General features: G+C 46.9%; 1 protein-coding gene across 3 annotated transcripts in view; it reads left to right on the plus strand.

Moving 5' to 3' along the window:
• Window positions 1-17,854, plus strand: part of TIAM1 (T-cell lymphoma invasion and metastasis 1) — a 469,570-nt gene that overhangs the window by 305,070 nt on the left and 146,646 nt on the right. For all 3 annotated transcript variants that reach the window (XM_010862313.1, XM_010862311.1, XM_010862312.1), the window contains one exon: window positions 3,267-4,240. In XM_010862313.1, coding sequence (XP_010860615.1) covers window positions 3,278-4,240 — 963 coding nt within the window. In that variant the 5' untranslated portion in view covers window positions 3,267-3,277. The remainder of the gene's footprint in view (window positions 1-3,266; window positions 4,241-17,854) is intronic.

Below are 17,854 nucleotides of genomic sequence, written 5' to 3' on the forward strand. Positions count from 1 at the left end.
GACCCATCAGAGCAATGCAGGGAACGCTGTAATTCTTGAAGGCTGGGGCCATTTGCTTTAGGAAACTGCTCCTGAGGCTTTTAACTTGATTAGTTTTCTGTTGGCAGAAACAAGCCTAACCAGAAATTTGTTGTTGAGAATATGTCTGTCAATTTATATTTGCAAACTTTTGTATACAGCAGAAGGGGGGGGCTCCATCCGAGCATATTGGGGGTCCATTTGAGCATATTTGGGGTGACAGCTTTGCCTTTCTACACCGTGGTTTCTGTCACCTCCATTCTTTCCCTCTTTTGAGTTTAAATCTATGTGATTCTTCAAATGGGACTGTGGCTAATACTTTTTCTAAACTTTTAATTATTCCTTGGCAAAACATATAGATGCATAGACACATTCAGGTATCTTTCTTTTTTTCTTTCAGCTGTGCTGGGTCTTCTTTAGACTGTGTTCAGGCTTTCTCTAGTTGCGCTGAGTGGGGACTACTCTGTTGGGGGTGCGCTTCTCTTCTTGCAGACTCTAGGCACGCATGCTTCGGTAGTTGTGGTATGCAGGCTTAGTTACCCTGCTGCATGTAGAGTCTTAGTTCCTGGACCAGGGCTGGAACCTGTGTCCCCTGCATTAGCAGACAGATTCTTAACCACTGGACCACCAGAGAAGTCCCCATCTATGTATCTTCAAGTGAAAGTCACTCAGTCGTGTCTGACTCTTTGCGACCCCATGGATTGTAGCCAGCCAGGCTTCTCTGTCCATGGGATTTCCCAGGCAAGAATACTGGAGTGGGTAGCCTTTCCCTTCTCCAGGGGATCTTCCCAACCTGGAATTGAACCAGGGTCTCCTGCATTGCAAGCGGATTCCTTACCAACTGAGTTATTAGGAAAGCTATACCTTTAAAAAATCAAGAACCCTGAGACACTGGTCATGGCTTTTAGCCTTACTTTAGATGCTTGTTAAAATATTTTACTTGTAAAAATGTAGCACATGATATTCTTAGGAATATAGATCACATAAATGGTCACACATGGACCATGAATCTTTTCATTTTCCCTGTACTGAGTTGAGTCTCTATGTTTTTTTCTTGCTTCTTAAAGGTACCAGCCAGAGGGGCGTGAACTTATTGCTTTGAAGTATATTTGCTACTAGTAAAAGGATGATTCTCTTTCTTGGAAACTTCGCTCTCAGAATCATATGATGTGTGACCTGGTAGAGAATATTCCAGTATGGGAATAGCTTCACATCTGGTGTCTGTATGAGTTACCTCTGAACTCATCGGAACATTCAATGGAGGTTTTTCCCTTCTTGTTGCCACAAATTTCATTTCCGTAAAGATGTGCTTGTAGGAGTTTAAGCAACCTTTGAGACTGAAGAGTAGGACTGTAGAGTGGTTCTGGAGCATTGGGAAGGAATATATTATATTGCAGGGGGTTTCAAAGTGTAATAGGTCCAATAAATTTGTTCCTGTTTCCCTCTGTACCTTTTGCTTTTTTGTTTATTGTATCCCTTCCCTGACTTGGAGTATCAGTTTCATGAGAGTGGAGAATGTGTATCTTTTTTTCTCTGCTGTATTTCTGGTTTCTGGAACATGGTAGCTATGCAGTATTTATTTTCTTTCTTTCTTTTCTTTTCTTCTTTTAAACAGTTTTCAAGATTGCTCAGCCAGTCAGGGCAGAAGCTGGCATGAGCATCCGGGCTCCATCCCCACCTCTTTGTTTAAAAAAAAAAAAAAAAGGATTTATTTGGCTACATCAGGTCTCCAGTTTTGGCACTTTGAATCTTTTAGTTGCTGGCATACGGGATCTTAGTTGCCACCTGTGGGATCTAGTTCCTTGTGAAAGTGAAAGCGTTAGTCGTTCAGTCCTGTCTGACCCTTTGTGACCCATCCATGAACTGTAGCCTCCCAGGCTCCTCTGTCCATGGGGATTCTCCAGGCAAGAATACTGCAGTAGGTAACCATTCCCTCCTCCCAGGGATCTTCCCCACCTAGGGATCCAACCAGTGTCTCCTGCATTGCCAGGTAGATTCTCTACCATCTGAGCCACTGGGTTCCCTGACCTGGGATCAGACCCAGGCCCCCTGCATTGGAAGCATGGAATCTTAGCCACTGGACCACCAGGGAAGTCCCAGTATATATATTTTCTGAATGAACAACCGTGTAGATGATTATACACATCAACTCAGGGATGCGCTCAGCTGTTCTATTTTTCTTCTCTCCTTTCTGACCATTTTCATGTGTGTATCCTAAGTGTATACAGTTGAAATGGTCTAGAGAAACCTCACTGCAGAGCAAGGAGAATAAGGCTAAATACAGTCATACTTGTCGAGCTTTGAGGATGTTTTAATTTCTCACTGTGGGTAACAGCCCTCAGACCAATGAGAGAGGCCGGAACAATGTTAAGAAAAGGACTTGAATTAACCTGGGTAGCTCCAAAAGGCTGAATCGCATTTGGTGATTTCATCATGTGAATTTCTGTGTGCAGGGCACTCTGTACCAGATTAATGTTCTCCGGTTGGATTTGCTCCCAGAAATGAACCCATTAGTTTGCTGCCGGGCAGAGAGTGGGGTTTCTGTTTTGTTTTGGGCATCTCCCTCTCCCTCTCCCACTTCGCCCCCCTTCCCCTGTTAAGGTTTTCAGAAAGTTGTGGCATTAAAGGTAAAAAGCCCCTTTTCTTTTTGACTTTATCAGGAAGAGTTGACTGGACTTCACATCTTGGGCTTTCCCGTTTTTGATTGATTTTGAAGTGTAGATGAAGTCAGGATGAAACGGAAACCTATGGGGAGGAAGGACCTTTATCCAGTGCATCTCGGAGTTTCGCCTGGTTTTTTGAAATATGTCATTTCAAACAGAACGTTACTCATTTGGAGCAGACACCTTGGTTTGTACTTTTTAGAGTTTTTAGTTGGTGGAGAGGCGTCGAGCTTTAAATAGACAACTCTAGAGGTTAGGGAGAAGAAAGCAGGTGTTGCCAGCTTTAGGAAAGCAAGTCTGTGCCATGCCTGGAGTGCTGCTCCCCTCCCCGGGCAGAGACCCGTGTCATCCCCCATGGCCTTATTTATGTTCTTATTTCACATCTCCGCAGGAGTAGTCTCAGTCGGTGATGTTAGTTCTCACCTGCTGCTGCGTTGAGTCCAAGTGCCTGCCAGGTGCATATAGGCGCCGCTGTTACCTGTCAAGCTGTCTGCCCTCTGTAGGTACCGAGCTCTTCCCGTTAACCGCCCGTACCCATGGGTGACTCAGTGATCCTCTCCTTTTTTTTTTTTTCCCTTGCTACAGACCATAAAACCATGGGAAACGCAGAAAGTCAAAGTGTCGTGCATGAGTTCTACGGAGACAAGCACGCGGTCCTGGGGCGCAAGCACACGTCGCGATCCCTGCGCCTGTCGCACAAGGCACGGCGGACCAGGCACGCCTCCTCCGGCAAGGTGATCCACAGGAACTCCGAAGTGAGTACCCGGTCCAGCAGCACCCCCAGCATCCCCCAGTCCCTGGCTGAAAATGGCCTGGAGCCCTTCTCCCAGGAAGGCACCCTCGAGGACTTCGGGAGCCCCATTTGGGTGGACCGAGTGGATGTGGGCTTGAGACCCGTGTCTTACACCGATTCCTCCGTCGCTCCCAGCGTGGACAGCAGCATCGTCCTCACAGCAGCCTCCGTGCAGAGCATGCCAGACTCGGAAGACAGCCGGCTTTACGGGGATGACGCGACGTACTTGGCGGAGGGCGGCAGGCGGCAGCGCCCCTATGCCTCCAACGGACCCGCGTTCATGGAGACAGCGAGCTTTAAGAAGAAACGCTCCAAATCCGCAGACATCTGGCGGGAGGACAGCCTGGAATTCTCACTGTCTGATCTGAGCCAAGAACATTTAACAAGCAACGAAGAGATCTTGGGTTCCGCCGAGGAGAAAGACTGCGAGGAGGCTCGGGCGATGGAAACCCGGGCGAGTCCGCGGCAGCTCAGTGCCTGTCAACGGGCCAATTCCCTGGGAGACTTGTACGCTCAGAAGAACTCTGGGGTGACGGCAAACGGGGGGCCCAGGAGCAAACTTGCAGGCTACTGTCGGAATTTGGTGTCTGACATCCCCGATCTCGCGAACCATAAGATGCCACCAGCTGCCGCTGAAGAGGCTCTCCCCTACAGTAATTATAACACACTCCCGTGTAGGAAATCTCACTGTCTCTCTGAAGGTGCCACCAACCCACAGATTAGCCATAGCAGCAGCATGCAAGGCAGAAGAGCAAAAACCACTCAGGTAAAGTGCCTGGAATGTTTTGGTATTTTGGAAACTGGTGCATGACTCGAAGTGCATGATTGGGCTCTTAGAAGGTTTCCCATCTTGTAGCTGCGTGTTAAACACAGTTTTTCCCTGGTGGGTGCTGCCTCTCTGAAGATTCATCTGTCTGCTGCTTCGCCCCTCTTGCAGTTCTGTTGCTGAAGGGGTGGGGATTCAGGAAGAAGCTTCTGTGTGTGTGTGTGTGGGGGGGTGAGGTGACAGGAGTGGGAATGAAGCTGATAAGTTCGTATCGGGAAACTGCCTCTCCAGTTCAGTTCTGAGCAGCATCTCACTGGTTCTGTGCTTCCTTCCTAACGTGGTTTTCTCTCCGTGGACAGATGGGGATGGTGGGCTGTGGACTCTTGGAGCTTATTTCTCCCGCGCCACAGGTGGGAAGAGGTTAGTCGGCAGGCGGCTCCTTGGAGGAAGCCTTTTTTGATTCAGGGCCGGCTCTGGTCATTTGTCAGCTTCTGTCCGAGGTTGGCAGGCTGACTGCCTTCCCGGGAGCCATTTCAATTTCCTGTTCCTTTGCGATGCTGGCCAGCCCTCTCTCTCTGGAGGGAGGTGTTGCAGGAGGAATAACATGGGTGGGTTCCAGGTCTGCTCTGCAGCCAACTGGCTTCTGACCTTGGGCAAAACCCTGACTTCCAGGTGCTCTTCGGAACACTGGGGTGAAGATGCTTGACCCAGCTGCTTCAGGGTCTGGGGCATGATGGTGTGCGTGTGAAAGCGTTTTCAAAGATTTAAAATGTGTCTTGCTAATAAAACAAAGAGTGCCCTCGTATTCCCTAATCATTACTGATAATTGGGCGGGCCAAAAAGTTCATTCGGGGGTCTGGTCACCCCTGTACAAACTTTGTGACCAACCCAGTGTCACAAGGATAATGACATGTCAAGTAATCCTGCCTGCGTCAGTCCTTTTCTGGTCCTGGAGCAGGGTTCCAGGAGTCCTGGCTCGTGTTGAGGATGGGTTGGTAGTTTACAGGATGGCATTTCAGATCCGGAATCCAGGTGGGGCTCCTTTGCCCTGAAAGGTGTATTGGCCCCCAGAGTGAGCAGTGAATACCACTGAGGTCAGCTGGAAATCAGCAGGTGTGCTCTGACCTGGCCAGCAGGGTGATGTTGCACCTCCGGTCTTGCTTCCATGACAGTCAGGGGGGTATTGTGAGGTTCAGTTGTCTTGGGAAGGGTGTCTGAGTATAACGGGCAGATGGTCATCTTGACCATTTTTCAGTGCATGGTTGAGGGGTATTAAATACATTGACATGGTCGTGTAGCCATCACTATGCTTCATCTTCAGAACTCTCTTCACCTTGCGGAACTGAAACTTCATCCCCCTTAAACAGTTGTTCCCCTTTTACCCTTTTCTCAGCCACTGGCAACTGCCATTCTACTTTCTGTCTCAATGAATTTGACTCTAGATACCTCATCTACTCCAGTACTCTTGCCTGGAAAATCCCACGGACAGAGGAGCCTGGTGGGCTGCAGTCCATGTGGTCGCAAGAGTCGGACACGACTGAGCGACTAAACCACCACCTCATCTAAAGTGAATCATACAGTATTTGTCTTTTTGTGACAGGCTTATTTCATGGGCTTCCCTGGGAGCTCAGATGGTAAAGCATCTGCCTGCAATGCAGGAGACCGGGGTTCCATCCTTGTGTTGGGAAGATCCCCTGGAGAAGGGCATGGCAGCCCACTCCAGTACTCTTGCCTGGAAAATCCCACAGATTTAGGAGCGTGGTGGGCTGCAGTCCATGGAGTTGTGACGAGTCGGACACGACTGAGCGACTTCACTTTCCCATATTTCACTTAGGTTGATATCCTCAGGGTTCACACGTTGTAGCAGGTGTCAGAATTTCCTTCCTTTTTCAGGCTGAATAGTATTCCACCAACACTTCACACTCCCCAAACAGTCCCCCCCCGCACCCCCCGCCAGCTATTCATTTGTTGAAGGACAAGTTTGGCTGGTGTCCAAGCTCTTTTTACCTGAGTAACTTTGGGCACAGTTTTTTAAGTCTCTTGAAGGCTTAATTTCTTAATCTGTCAAATGGGCAGAGTAATAAGATTTTTGAGAAAATGGAGGGTAAAGGCTAGTGCTTGGTACTTTAGAAGCCACCAGTAAGGGACAGTCTGTTACTTGTGATTTTCAGTATCCTAAATGGTGTTCTATGAGTTGAGGACCCCAGGTACTTTGGTGTTTGTATCAGACTTTGTGTCTTGGAAACAAAATGATAAAAAAGGCTGATTCTGAGATGTATGAAGGTGAGCGTGGATATTGCATTCAGATGCCCTCCTTGAATTTTGACCTCTTTTCTTTTTCTAAAGCATCTTTAATTAATTGATTTTTGAGTGTGCTGGGTCTTTGTTGCTGTGTGCAGGCTTTCTCTAGCTGCAGCGAGGGGAGGCTTCAGTAGCTGTGACACCTGGGCTTTAGTAGCTCCAAGGCGTGTGGGGTCTTCCTGGCGGACTAGGGATTGAACCCGGTTCCCCTGCATTGGCAGGCGGGTTCTTTAGCACTGGACCACCCGCGGGGGAGTCCTGACCTGTCCCTTTTCTGCAGCATGATTGTAATGATAGAAATGACCCTGCTGTGGCCCTTCTGCCTGCCCAGGGCAGGACACTGCTTGCACTGGCAACTTGACGAGTCAGCACACAGCTGAGATGGAGGTCCTATTAAAGGATCCCCTGAAAGGCACCGCCGGCTTTGTCCTTTAGACATCACCAGATTGGCACTGCAGGCCTGATTCGCAGAGATGGGCTTGGCAGCTCCACCAGGCTCCATTGATCCAGACTCCTTTAAAAGAAACCTCGCCTCTGTCGCTTTCACCTGGAACAGTGCTAAGTTGGCATCCATTCTATATAAGATTTGAGGGGGTGCTGGGTGGCATCCTGGCTCTCTGTCTCCGACCCTGGGGGACAGTTGGACTCCTGCTTCCCCCACCCCTCACTGATGGGGCTGTGAGCCTTTGAGCCTTGGCCGCCCCCAGGAGAGGGGCACTGCTGGCATCTCGGGAAGTTCTCATATGTACTTGTTGCATGCCACTTCCACGCTTTGGCTTGTTGCCTTCTAAAATTGTTAATATGTGGAAGTGAGATCATCTCAGAGCTCTGTCTCATAAAGCACTCTGGTAGCTTAATGTAGTGCAGAGTACAGGGGACCGGCAATCCTGAGAAGCACATTTGCTTCTGGCTCAGTCCTTATCGGCCAGTGACCTTGGGAAAGTCACTTCATCGCTGGCTCCTTGTCTGTCCAGGGTGAGTGACACCAGCCTCCGACAGGGCCAGTAGGAGAACCAAGTGGGATTCCATACATAGAAGCCTTCTGCAGAGTCTATAAAATGAACGGAAGTCTTATTTTGGTCTCAACGTTACGTGTTGAGTGAGGATCTTTAATGACTTGAAACAAACCCCAGAATTATGCACAACACTATCCACCCACCCACGCTTCCTCGTCTTAAGTTTGGCGTGTTCATCCAACGCGATTTTCTGAGAACCCACTATGTTCCAAACAGTGTATTTTAAGAGACAGTGGGTGTGGAGGCTTCTTTGAAAGTAATTCTTTTCTCGTTTTCTTTTGTTGGTGAAAGTTTCTGACCCAGGGGCCCTCTCCCATGAGTTCGGATCATAGATATTAACAGTCTCCTTGTTTGCCCTGGTGATGTACTCGAATCTCTAATAGTCTTGTCAGCAGTTTTACTCCTCAGAAAAGAGTTCCTGGCAGGCATTTGGCCCAAGGGCCTGGCCTCTGAGCCTGGGGGACAGTGTTTTATCTGAACAAACATGAAGAACATATTTTTATTTGCAAATGATCAAAACAGAGTTTGGAACCGTTCTTCCTACTTTTGTATTTGAGTAGTAGTTGGACATGTTACTGAGCTATGAATCTGAAGGCCGCGGGGTTCACATTTCAGTTTTAAAAAGTGGCACATTTCATGGATCTGCTACCCAGTAAGTGCTGAGGAATTCTATTTGTTGAATTCAGTACGTGTGAATATGAGCGTGTGCTGTGTGCATAAGACTGTATCTTGAGAGTCAGTTTGCTGTTCATTTGTTGGGGGGATTTACCCAGACTATGTAAAACAGAGTTTATTTGTATTGACTGCTATGACATCCCAATAGATTGCCTCTTGATTTAATGAATGCCTCTTTGGTTTCTTGGCCTAAACTTTACTCTTTTAGTGTTCCTATGGTTAATGGATAGAGGAGGGGCAGCCTACTGTCCTTCAAAGAAGAGATTCTGAAGTCCGGCAGGTCTGAGCTTGCAAGTTGGAACCCTGTTCCCTGTTGGCTCTGTAACCCCGAAGGATCTCAGTGCCTCTTGAATGAGGCTAATGTGAGGGTTCCACACAGGAATGAATGTAGAACTCTTGGCATAATGTCTTGCATGCAGTCAGTTCAGTTCAGTTGCTCAGGCGTGTCCAACTCTTTGTGACTCCATGGACTGTAGCATGCCAGGCTTCCCTGTCCATCACCAACTCTTGGAGCCTCAAACTCATGTCCATCAAGTCAGTGATACCATCCAACCATCTCATCCTCTGCCGTCCCCTTCTCCTCCTGCCTTCAGTCTTTCCCAGCATCAGGGTCTTTTCCGTTGAATCAGTTCTTTGCATCAGGTGGACAAAGTATTGGAATTTCAGCTTCAGCATCAGTCCTTCCAATGAATATTAGGGACTGATTTCCTTTAGGATGGACTGGTTGGATCTCCTTGAAGTCCAAGGGACTCTCAAGAGTCTTCTCCAACACCACAGTTCAAAAGCATCAATTCTTCTGTGCTCAGCCTTCTTCACAGTCCAACTCTCACATCCATACATGATCACTGGGAAAATCATAGCTTTGACTAGACAGACCTTTGTCAGCAAAGTAATGTCTCTGCTTTTTATATGCTGTCTAGGTTTGTCATAGCTTTTCTTCCAAGAAGCAAGCATCTTTTAATTTCATGGTTGCAGTTACCATCTGCAGTGATTTTGGAGCCCCGCAAAATAAAGTCTGTCACTGTTTCCACTGTTTCCCCATCTATTTGCCATGAAGTGAGGGGACTGGATACCATGATCTTATTAGTTTTCTGAATGTCGAGTTTTAAGCCAACTTTTTCACTCTCCTCTTTCACTTTCATCAAGAGGCTCTTTAGTTCTTCTTTGCTTTCTGCCATGAGAGTGGTGTCATCTTCGTATCTGAGGTTGTTGATATTTCTCCTGGCAAACTTGATTCCAACTTGTGCTTCATCCAGTCTGACATCCAGTGGAGTTTGGATATGGGGATAGATTTTGTGTCTAATTAGGCTGTTTTTAGCCATGCTTGTATGGTGATGGCTTCCAGGAATTCTCTCCCATCTACCCTTCCAATTCGCCCAGAATTTGTGACATGAATGTGCAGGAGCAGAAGTCATATCTCAGTGTGAATTTGCCCCATGGCGTCCAGAGTAGACAGTAGACACCACACTGTCTCCCCATGTTCAAACAGCTGTTAGCTCCTGTGCCTTCACAGTTTAACGTACAAACCTTCAGTTCTGGTACAGAAGCCCAAAGGGGTGGTGGGCTGAAAAGAAAAAAAGTGACTGTCTGCTGCTGCTGCTAGTGCTAAGTCGCTTCAGTCGTGTCCGACTCTGTGCGACCCCAGAGACGGCGGCCCACGAGGCCCCCCACTGTCTACTACCATGGCCCAAAAGAGTGGTTCCTGAGAGAGATCACCAAAGATGACTTCATTTTTATTTTTTTAATTGAAGTATAGTTGATTTACAGTTAACTTCTGCTACTGTGCAGCAAAGTCATTCAGTTATATATACACACACACACACACACATTCAGTTATATATTATGTGTGTGTGTGTGTGTATATATATTCTTTTTGAAATTCTTTTCATTATGGTTTATCACAGGATGTTGAATATAGTTCCCTACACTATATGGTAGGACCTTTTGTTTATCCATCACATATATGACAGTCTACACTGCTGACTCCAAATTCCCACTCCAGGCCTTCCCACGCCCACGCCAGCAACTATAAGTCTGTTCTCTGTGTCCATGAGTCTATTTCTGTTTTATAGATAAGTTCATTTGTGCCGTATTTTGGATTCCACGTATCACATACAGCCTTTGTCTTCTTTCTTACTTCGCGTAGTCTGATAATCTCTAGTTCCATCCGTGTTGCTGCAGGTAGCATTATTTCGTTCTTTTCCATGGCTGAGCAGTATTTCACTGTGTATGCGTGGCATTTTCTGTGTGCATTCCTCTGTCAGTGGAAAGGTAGGTTGCTTTCCGTGTCTTGGCTATTGTGATAGTGCTGCTCTGAACATAGAGGTGTGTGTACCTTTTCAAATCATAGTTTTATCTGGATACATGCCCAGGAGAGGGACTGCTGGGTCATATGGTAGCTTTATTTTTAGTTTTTTGAGGCACCTCCATACTATTTTCCATGAACTTACATTCCCACCAATAGTGTAGGAGGGTTCTCTTTTCTCCACACCCTCTCTAGCATTTTTTATTTGTAGACATTTTAATGATGGCCATTCTGACTGGTGTGAGGTCATAACTCATCGAAGTTTTGATTTGCATTTCTCTAGTAATTAGCAGCAGCAGCAGCAGTAATTAGTAGCGAAGGAGGCAATGGCACCCCACTCCAGTACGCTTGCCTGGAAAATCCCATGGGTGGAGGAGCCTGGTAGGCTGCAGTCCGTGGGGTCACTAAGAGTCAGACACGACTGAGCGACTTAGCAGCAGCAGCAGCAGCAGTAATTGATGGTGTTGAGCGTCTTTTCACATACCTGTTCTCCCATCTGTATGTCTTTTTTTGGAGAAATGCCAAAGGTGGCTTTAGAAGGCTCTATCCCTGTTAAAACTTTCTTGCTTGGATAAACAGGTAATAGGTTAGTGATTTTAGCCAGATAGAGGGTGCAGCATGGTCAGAAAGAGATCTTGAGTTCCCATAATAAACTGTGTTGGTGCTTAAAATTTGGGTTTTGTTTTATACTTAGCTTAAATGGTTCAAGGATAATATGTTCCCTGAGCTGAGAATTGGCATCAGCCTCCAAGAGATTCCTAACCTTTGGTCACAGATTCCTTTGAGAATCAGATGAAAAAATTGGATTCTTTTGGATCAAACACAGGGACCACCCTGCTGTGTATCATTTCAGGGGATCCATGGGTCCTCCAGCATCCATCAAGAAGCTTCTGATTAAGAATCTCAGGTTAATTCTTCATGAAACAAAATATTTTTATATACAGTCCACTTAAAACATCCTCTTCCTTCACTTCTCCTTTTTGATGCTTCTTTTTTCTTTTATCTTTCTTTTTCTGGCACCTAAGTTAAGCAATGAGATATTTATTTTGAAAAACAGCCCATCCATTTTCAACATGAATATCCATCTCCTTTGCCAAGATCTTCTTTTGAGGAGTGGGAGTAGGTAGCCAAGAGATGGCTTGTATCAGCAGTTCTCAGACTCCTTTCTACTCTTGAAAAGGATTATAGACTCCAAGGAGTTTCTATTCATGTTTATATCTATAAATATTTATCACATTAGGAATTGAACCAGAATTGTAAAAAATACTTGTTAATTCATCTTAAAATAGCAGTAATAGAGCATTACATGTTCACATAAATAACTTTAATTGTTAAATTTTATCTTCTAAAATTAAGAGAAAGATCGAGAAGAAGGGCGTTGTTTCTTTGCTTTGAATTTATTTTGGCGGCACTGGTCTTTGCCGCTGTGCACAGGCTGTCTCTCGCAAGCAGGGGCTACTCTGCTGGGTGCGTGGGCTACTCATTGCACGGGCCTTCTTGTTGCAGTTCCTGGGCTCCGTAGTTGTGGTGCATGAGCTCAGTTGCTCCATGGGACGTGGAATCTTTCCAGACCAGGAACTGAACCCATGTCCCCTGCACTGGCAGGCGGATTCTTATCCACTGTACCACCGGGGAAGTCCCATTTTGTATTTTTGCAACTGTCTGCAATTTCTAACCTGTCAGAAGAGACTGGAGTGTTCTCTGCATTTACTCTCTTGTGATATGCTCTTTTGTTGGACTATTTGGGGAAAGTCTTGCTTCGAATAGGTAGTTGGAAAAGGGAGGGCTTTAGGGGCCCCTTGAAATTATTTAAGGAACCCTGATCCCCACTCAGAGAGCAGCTCATTTATGCTAATATAGCTTGGGGAGGTCCAAACCTCTGAAAACCACATTCTCCATTTAGTCCGTGAGGAGAGGGGAGTTGGTGTCCCTCAACATAAATCGTGTCCTGCAATGCTGTGTAATTAATTACTGGTTTCTCAGTGTAACTGGGAAGGAGAAAGCGCTGTGATGGGAGCTTGGAGCCTCCCAACCAGCCTGCCTTGCAGCCCTGGGAGCGTCTCCATGGAGCCTGGGGCAGGGAACACCCACAAGCTTTTCACTCTGTGGTTGGGGCCCCATTTGCTTTGAACCTCCCGTTGACAGAATATCTAGTGTGGGCCATAAAACAGCCCAATATGTCTTTCTCACTTTCTCTCCTTTAAAAAGATGAAAGAAAAAGACATGTAAATGAGCTCTGGTTGTCTCCATAAAAGACATCATAAACCCGGATCTTCACTGGAAGACAGCGAAGTCAGGCTTTCCAGTTGTGACTTCAGCTGGCGTTGAGTGTGAGCTGAGCCTGCAAATGACTAGATCTTTAAATCAAACTCAAGTGTCTTCCATGAGAAACAATCTTCTTGTGAGAGGAGGGTAGAAGATGAACAGCAGTGAAGTTGTTCAACAACGTGGGGTTTTTTGTTTGTTTGTTTGTTTTTAAAGTGCCTATGCCATGCCAGGCACTGTTCTTGGCTCTTGGGAGGTGTTAAGAAAAGATCGCTGAGCTTAGGGGTGAAGTGCGGGTGTGTCCGTAGCAAACACTTAGCATAACAAGTACAGGACATGCTATGGGAAAAAGAGCAAGATGGGAGGAGTGGGCAGCGGTGGATGTGCTGACAATTCCAGATCACGTGGTCAAGTCAGGCCCCATAGAAAGGGCAGGCTTGGTAGGGATTGGAAGGGGAGACAGGAGCTGACCACTGATTTGGAAACTGGGGTCATGCCCTGCACTTTTGAGAAAGAGCAAAGAGACCAGTGTGGCTGGGGTGGTGGTGGGGTGGGTGTTGAGAAGTTTCATGGGAATCAAAGGAGATTAAAAGAAGGCTTCCAGCTGAGCCTTGAAGGATCAGTATTCCTGGAATTCCTAGAAGCAAGAAGGGCTGGGAGCGAACACTGGCAGGAGTCCTTCAGTTTCACTGGTGGCTGGATGCCTCCAAAGGTCCGGTGCTAAGGCTGGACACCAATGAAGGACCTTGATGGACAGCCTCAGGAGCCCTCCACCTTGTTGCTGGGAGACTTACTGTACAGGATGGCTTATGGGAGGAAGGTAGTTAGAAAAGAGAGTTGATGACTGGAGATGGGATATAACCTGAGATGAGGGGTGGGTGGTGAGAACAGGGACTGAAACACACACATAGAAAAACAGATGAAAGGAGAGAAGATGATTCACTGACCCCAGCACAGTGCTGACTCCAATCTGAAGTTACCTGGAGCAACATTTCAAGCATTAGACAACTTCTGAGTCCCTTGTGAGCAGCAGTAAGAAATTCACTTCCAGCGGTTGTAATTGAGAGAAATTTTGAGTCACCCCTGTTGGGAATCATTAGCAAGGATGGGACTGAGTGCTGGAAACTTGAAAGGGCATGGAGTCTTTGCCTTGGGAAAGGAAGAAGTGGGAAATGGAGCTGGTTTTTAGAAATGTCTCATCTGGAGCCAGGACACGTGTAAAGGGGTGAAGAGTAGGAGGCCCAGGAGCTGAAATCGACAAACTTCTGAATCACGAACTCAAAAAGGCACTGGACATTTGTTTATAGAGAGATGGGGAAAATCTTACAATAATGGAAAACGGAGACTGCAATATTTCTGTAAATCAAGAAAGGTGATTATTATAACAGTGCCTAGCAATTACTTGCAGCATAGAAAGCATCATTTTCTTCGTTTATTGTGCATTTTATGAAAGTGAAGAGGATTCAGAGGGATTGCATTGGCTCACACCAACCTTGGTCTGCCTGTCTTTTTTCCCATAAGGCCTTGTTTTTCCCACATTCCTTAGTAACACCCTTTCTTCTGTGTTAGTGCAGGAAGCTAGGAAGTGAGGTCAGGCAGTGACTTCCTTCCTTGGGCTGAGATGGACACGATCATAGGGCTGTGTGCTGGGCAGAGTTCTAGAAAAGTGAGTTAACTCTATCACATCTTACTATGTGTCTTACGAAGTAGATATTATTGCCATTCCCATTATAAAGGTGAGGAAACGGAGGCATGGCTTGGTTCAGAATGACATGCCTAGACACGATATTTGCTGTACTGAGATATACCATGGAGACAGTGTTGGAAACCAAAGACATTGTACACGTGTATGCATGTATGGGGGGGTGGAGGTACTCAGATTTGGGGGATAAGAAGATGGTAAACCACAGGAGGAATACTTTAGAATTTAGCAAGTCAGAAACTGTTCTAATTCAAGGCTTCCACAGGTCCACAGATACATGCCCAGGAGTGGGATTGCTTGATCATATGGTCAGTAAAGAGTCTACCTGCCAATGCAGGAGACCTGGGTTCGATCCCTGGGTTGGGATGATCCCCTGGAGAAGGAAATGGCAACCCACTCCAGTACTCTTGCCTGGGAAATCTGTGGACAGAGGAGAGAGTAGCCTGGTGGGCTAAAATCCATGGGGTCACAAGAGTCAGACATGACTTAGCAACTAAACTGCCATCACTACCACAGGTCAGAATCTCCTCCCATCACTGAAATCCCTTGAACTCTTCTCTGCTGCATTTACCATCTCTCTACAGGTGTATTGATGCAAAGCTGGATTCATCAGGGAAATTAAAGAAAGTGACCAACATAACAGTTTCTAATTGCATTCGACTTAAAACTTCTCCCAGGGCCTTTGAACTTTGTGGCTAATGACCTCTTCAGAATTGTGTTCACACATCATTAGCCCAGCAAACCTGTTCCTTGGGGTATTTCTGAGTCCCTGGTGGAAAGGATGTGAGCTTTGCCACAGTGTGTCATTAGCCCATGTTCATGCTGGGGGACCCTCTAGTGTTCAAGACCCTGCAAACAGGCTTTGAATTTGCCTCTCACCGCCTCTGCTTTAGTACCAGAGCTCATTTAAGCTTTGTTGCCTGGCTGAAATGACTAAGAAAACTTGCACTGTTGAATGTTTTGGGCGACAGCTGGCCACTTGTACATCCAGTGGGAAAGTGCATGCGTTGATTTCAGCCGGTGGAATGGAAGCTGGTGAGTGAAAAATCCGGCTTGGGAGGATTCATCCAGGAAGAGCAGGGTTTAAGAGCCTCTATAGTCTATGAATGTTATTTATAATTGGAAGCCTCTTCAGTGGAGTGCGTCTAACACGGGGAATTTATTTTGAGCTATTTTCAGGAAATCTCTGGCCAGATCATGCATCATGCTGAGAGTTACTTCTCTGTTTAGCTAGGGTCTTACTATTTCCCTTGATCTCCTCTGACTTTTGCTTTAAATTTCAGTACATTTGGTTTGATATTCTAGGACTGATCATATGCTAAGGCATCTAACTAGATAAGAAGGAACATACTTTGCATTAGGAATAAAGACTCTTGAGCTCCCACGGAACTTTTCCCTGAGGTTGACCACTAAAAGAGTGGGGGTGGTTCACAGACGCTTTTGAGTGAGGGAGAATCAGGTTTCTCAGAAAGTGTCCTTGAGATGGAGGTAGTCGGAGGAGGAGCCCTTTGAAAAAATGCACTGGGATCGTTTGCGTCGCAGTGATGCTGTCTTCTGTGCGATTGGAAACCACAGGGCAGTGTATGCACTGGGCATTTGAGGAGGTTGGGCGTTTGGGATGCAGCCTCAGAGCCATCTTGCAGTGTGTGAACCTAGAGCCTCTACATCCGTGTATCTGACTTCGGTTTCTTCTAGAGCTTCTGTGACCTGTAGGCTTCTAACTGTTGTGTGGCACTTTGTTGCTCGTTGTTCAGTTGCTAGGTGGTGTCCAACCCCATGGACTGCAGCAGGCCAGGCCTCCTTGTCCTTCACCATCTCCCTGAACTTCTCAAACTCATGTCCATCGAGTCGGTGATGCCATCCAACCATCGCATCCTCAGTCCTCCCCTTCTCCTGCTGCCTTCAATCTTTCCCAGCATCAGGGTCTTTTCCAGTGAGTTGGCTCTTTGCTTCTGGTGGCCAAAGTATTGGAGCTGTAGCTTCAGCATCAGTCCTTCCAATAAATATTCAGGGTTGATTTCCTTTATATTGACTGGTTGGATCTCCTTGCAGTCCAAGGGACTCTCAGGAGTCTTCTCCAACACGACAGTTCAAAAGCATCAGTTCTTCGGCACTCAGCTGTCTTTATGGTCTAACTCTCACATCCATACATGACTAATGGAAAAACCATAGCTTTGAATATATAGGCCTTTGTCAGCAAAGTGATGTCTCTGCTTTTTAATATGCTGTCTAGTTTTGTCATTGCTTTTCCTCCAAGGAGCAAGCTGGATAAAACAGCCCCATTGTAGATGACTCCGTATTGAAGTTGGAGATGGCTGGTGTCGGGGATGTGGAGTCCTATTGACCATTCAGGTCTTGAGTAATTCCTCTGGCTGGGTGGACATCATTTCCCACGGTGCTAGAGCAAGGATTTCTGGGTATCTGGGAACATCCCATGCTTCATGGTCATATAGAGGCTAGGGCTGGGCAGGCAGCATTTGTTTCCAGGCAGGCTGGGTCACATATCAGAAGGGGGATGTGTACCGCTGAGCCTGCTTAACCACTTGTGGAGACAAGGTGGAGCTGCCTTGGGTCACAGATGGGGGGCATTCCCTGGCGGTTACTCTCCCAAAGTATGCGAGCTCATCTGGGGCCAGCAGGCCTGTTACCTGGAGAAATCACTGCTCAGTTCAGTGACTGTCCCAGAGCTGAACATGCACAGCCTGAGCCATTGCAGAGGTGCAGCATGAGTTGGCATGAGCATTTGTTTAAGTATGAAAAAGAGGGGAGTGTCTATCGAGTCCTTAACTCTTAGTTCCAATAGGGACGTCAGGGCATTCTGTAAGGGTTCATGGTTTGTGGGGATGTAGTAGATGTTAAGTGGAGAGGGGAATGGCAACCCCATCCAGTGTTCTTGCCTGGAGAATCCCATAGACAGAGGAGCCTGGCTGGCTACAATGGGATCACAAAGAGTCAGACACAACTGAGCAACTAAGCCCAGTAATGTTAAGGGATGTTAAGAGAGATGCTTGTCCATTCTCTGCTTGTTTCACTCAGGTTCTTTCATCTCCTCCTTCCCCTTCCCGTCACTTTGGAGTTTGAGCTCTTTGCCGGAAAGTCAAGGCGTGCAGATGCCCAGTTACGCAGTTTTGTTGGGAAACCCTAGAAGAGGCACTGTTGGCAGACAGAGGGGAAGGCATGGTGTTGACTGCTGAGGCAGGACCCTATCAGGTGCTGCCTGCAGTTGAGCCGTGGGGACGCCTTGTCAGAGTGGAAGAGGGCATTGGAGGCATGGGCTCTCACCTCCAATCTGCCACCCACCAGGCCTGTGACTTTCTGAGCCTCAGCATCCCCAGGCATTCACCAAGGGG

This window comes from Bison bison, unplaced genomic scaffold, assembly GCF_000754665.1.
Source record: "Bison bison bison isolate TAMUID 2011002044 unplaced genomic scaffold, Bison_UMD1.0 scf7180017864481, whole genome shotgun sequence".
Lineage (NCBI taxonomy): Eukaryota > Metazoa > Chordata > Mammalia > Artiodactyla > Bovidae > Bison > Bison bison.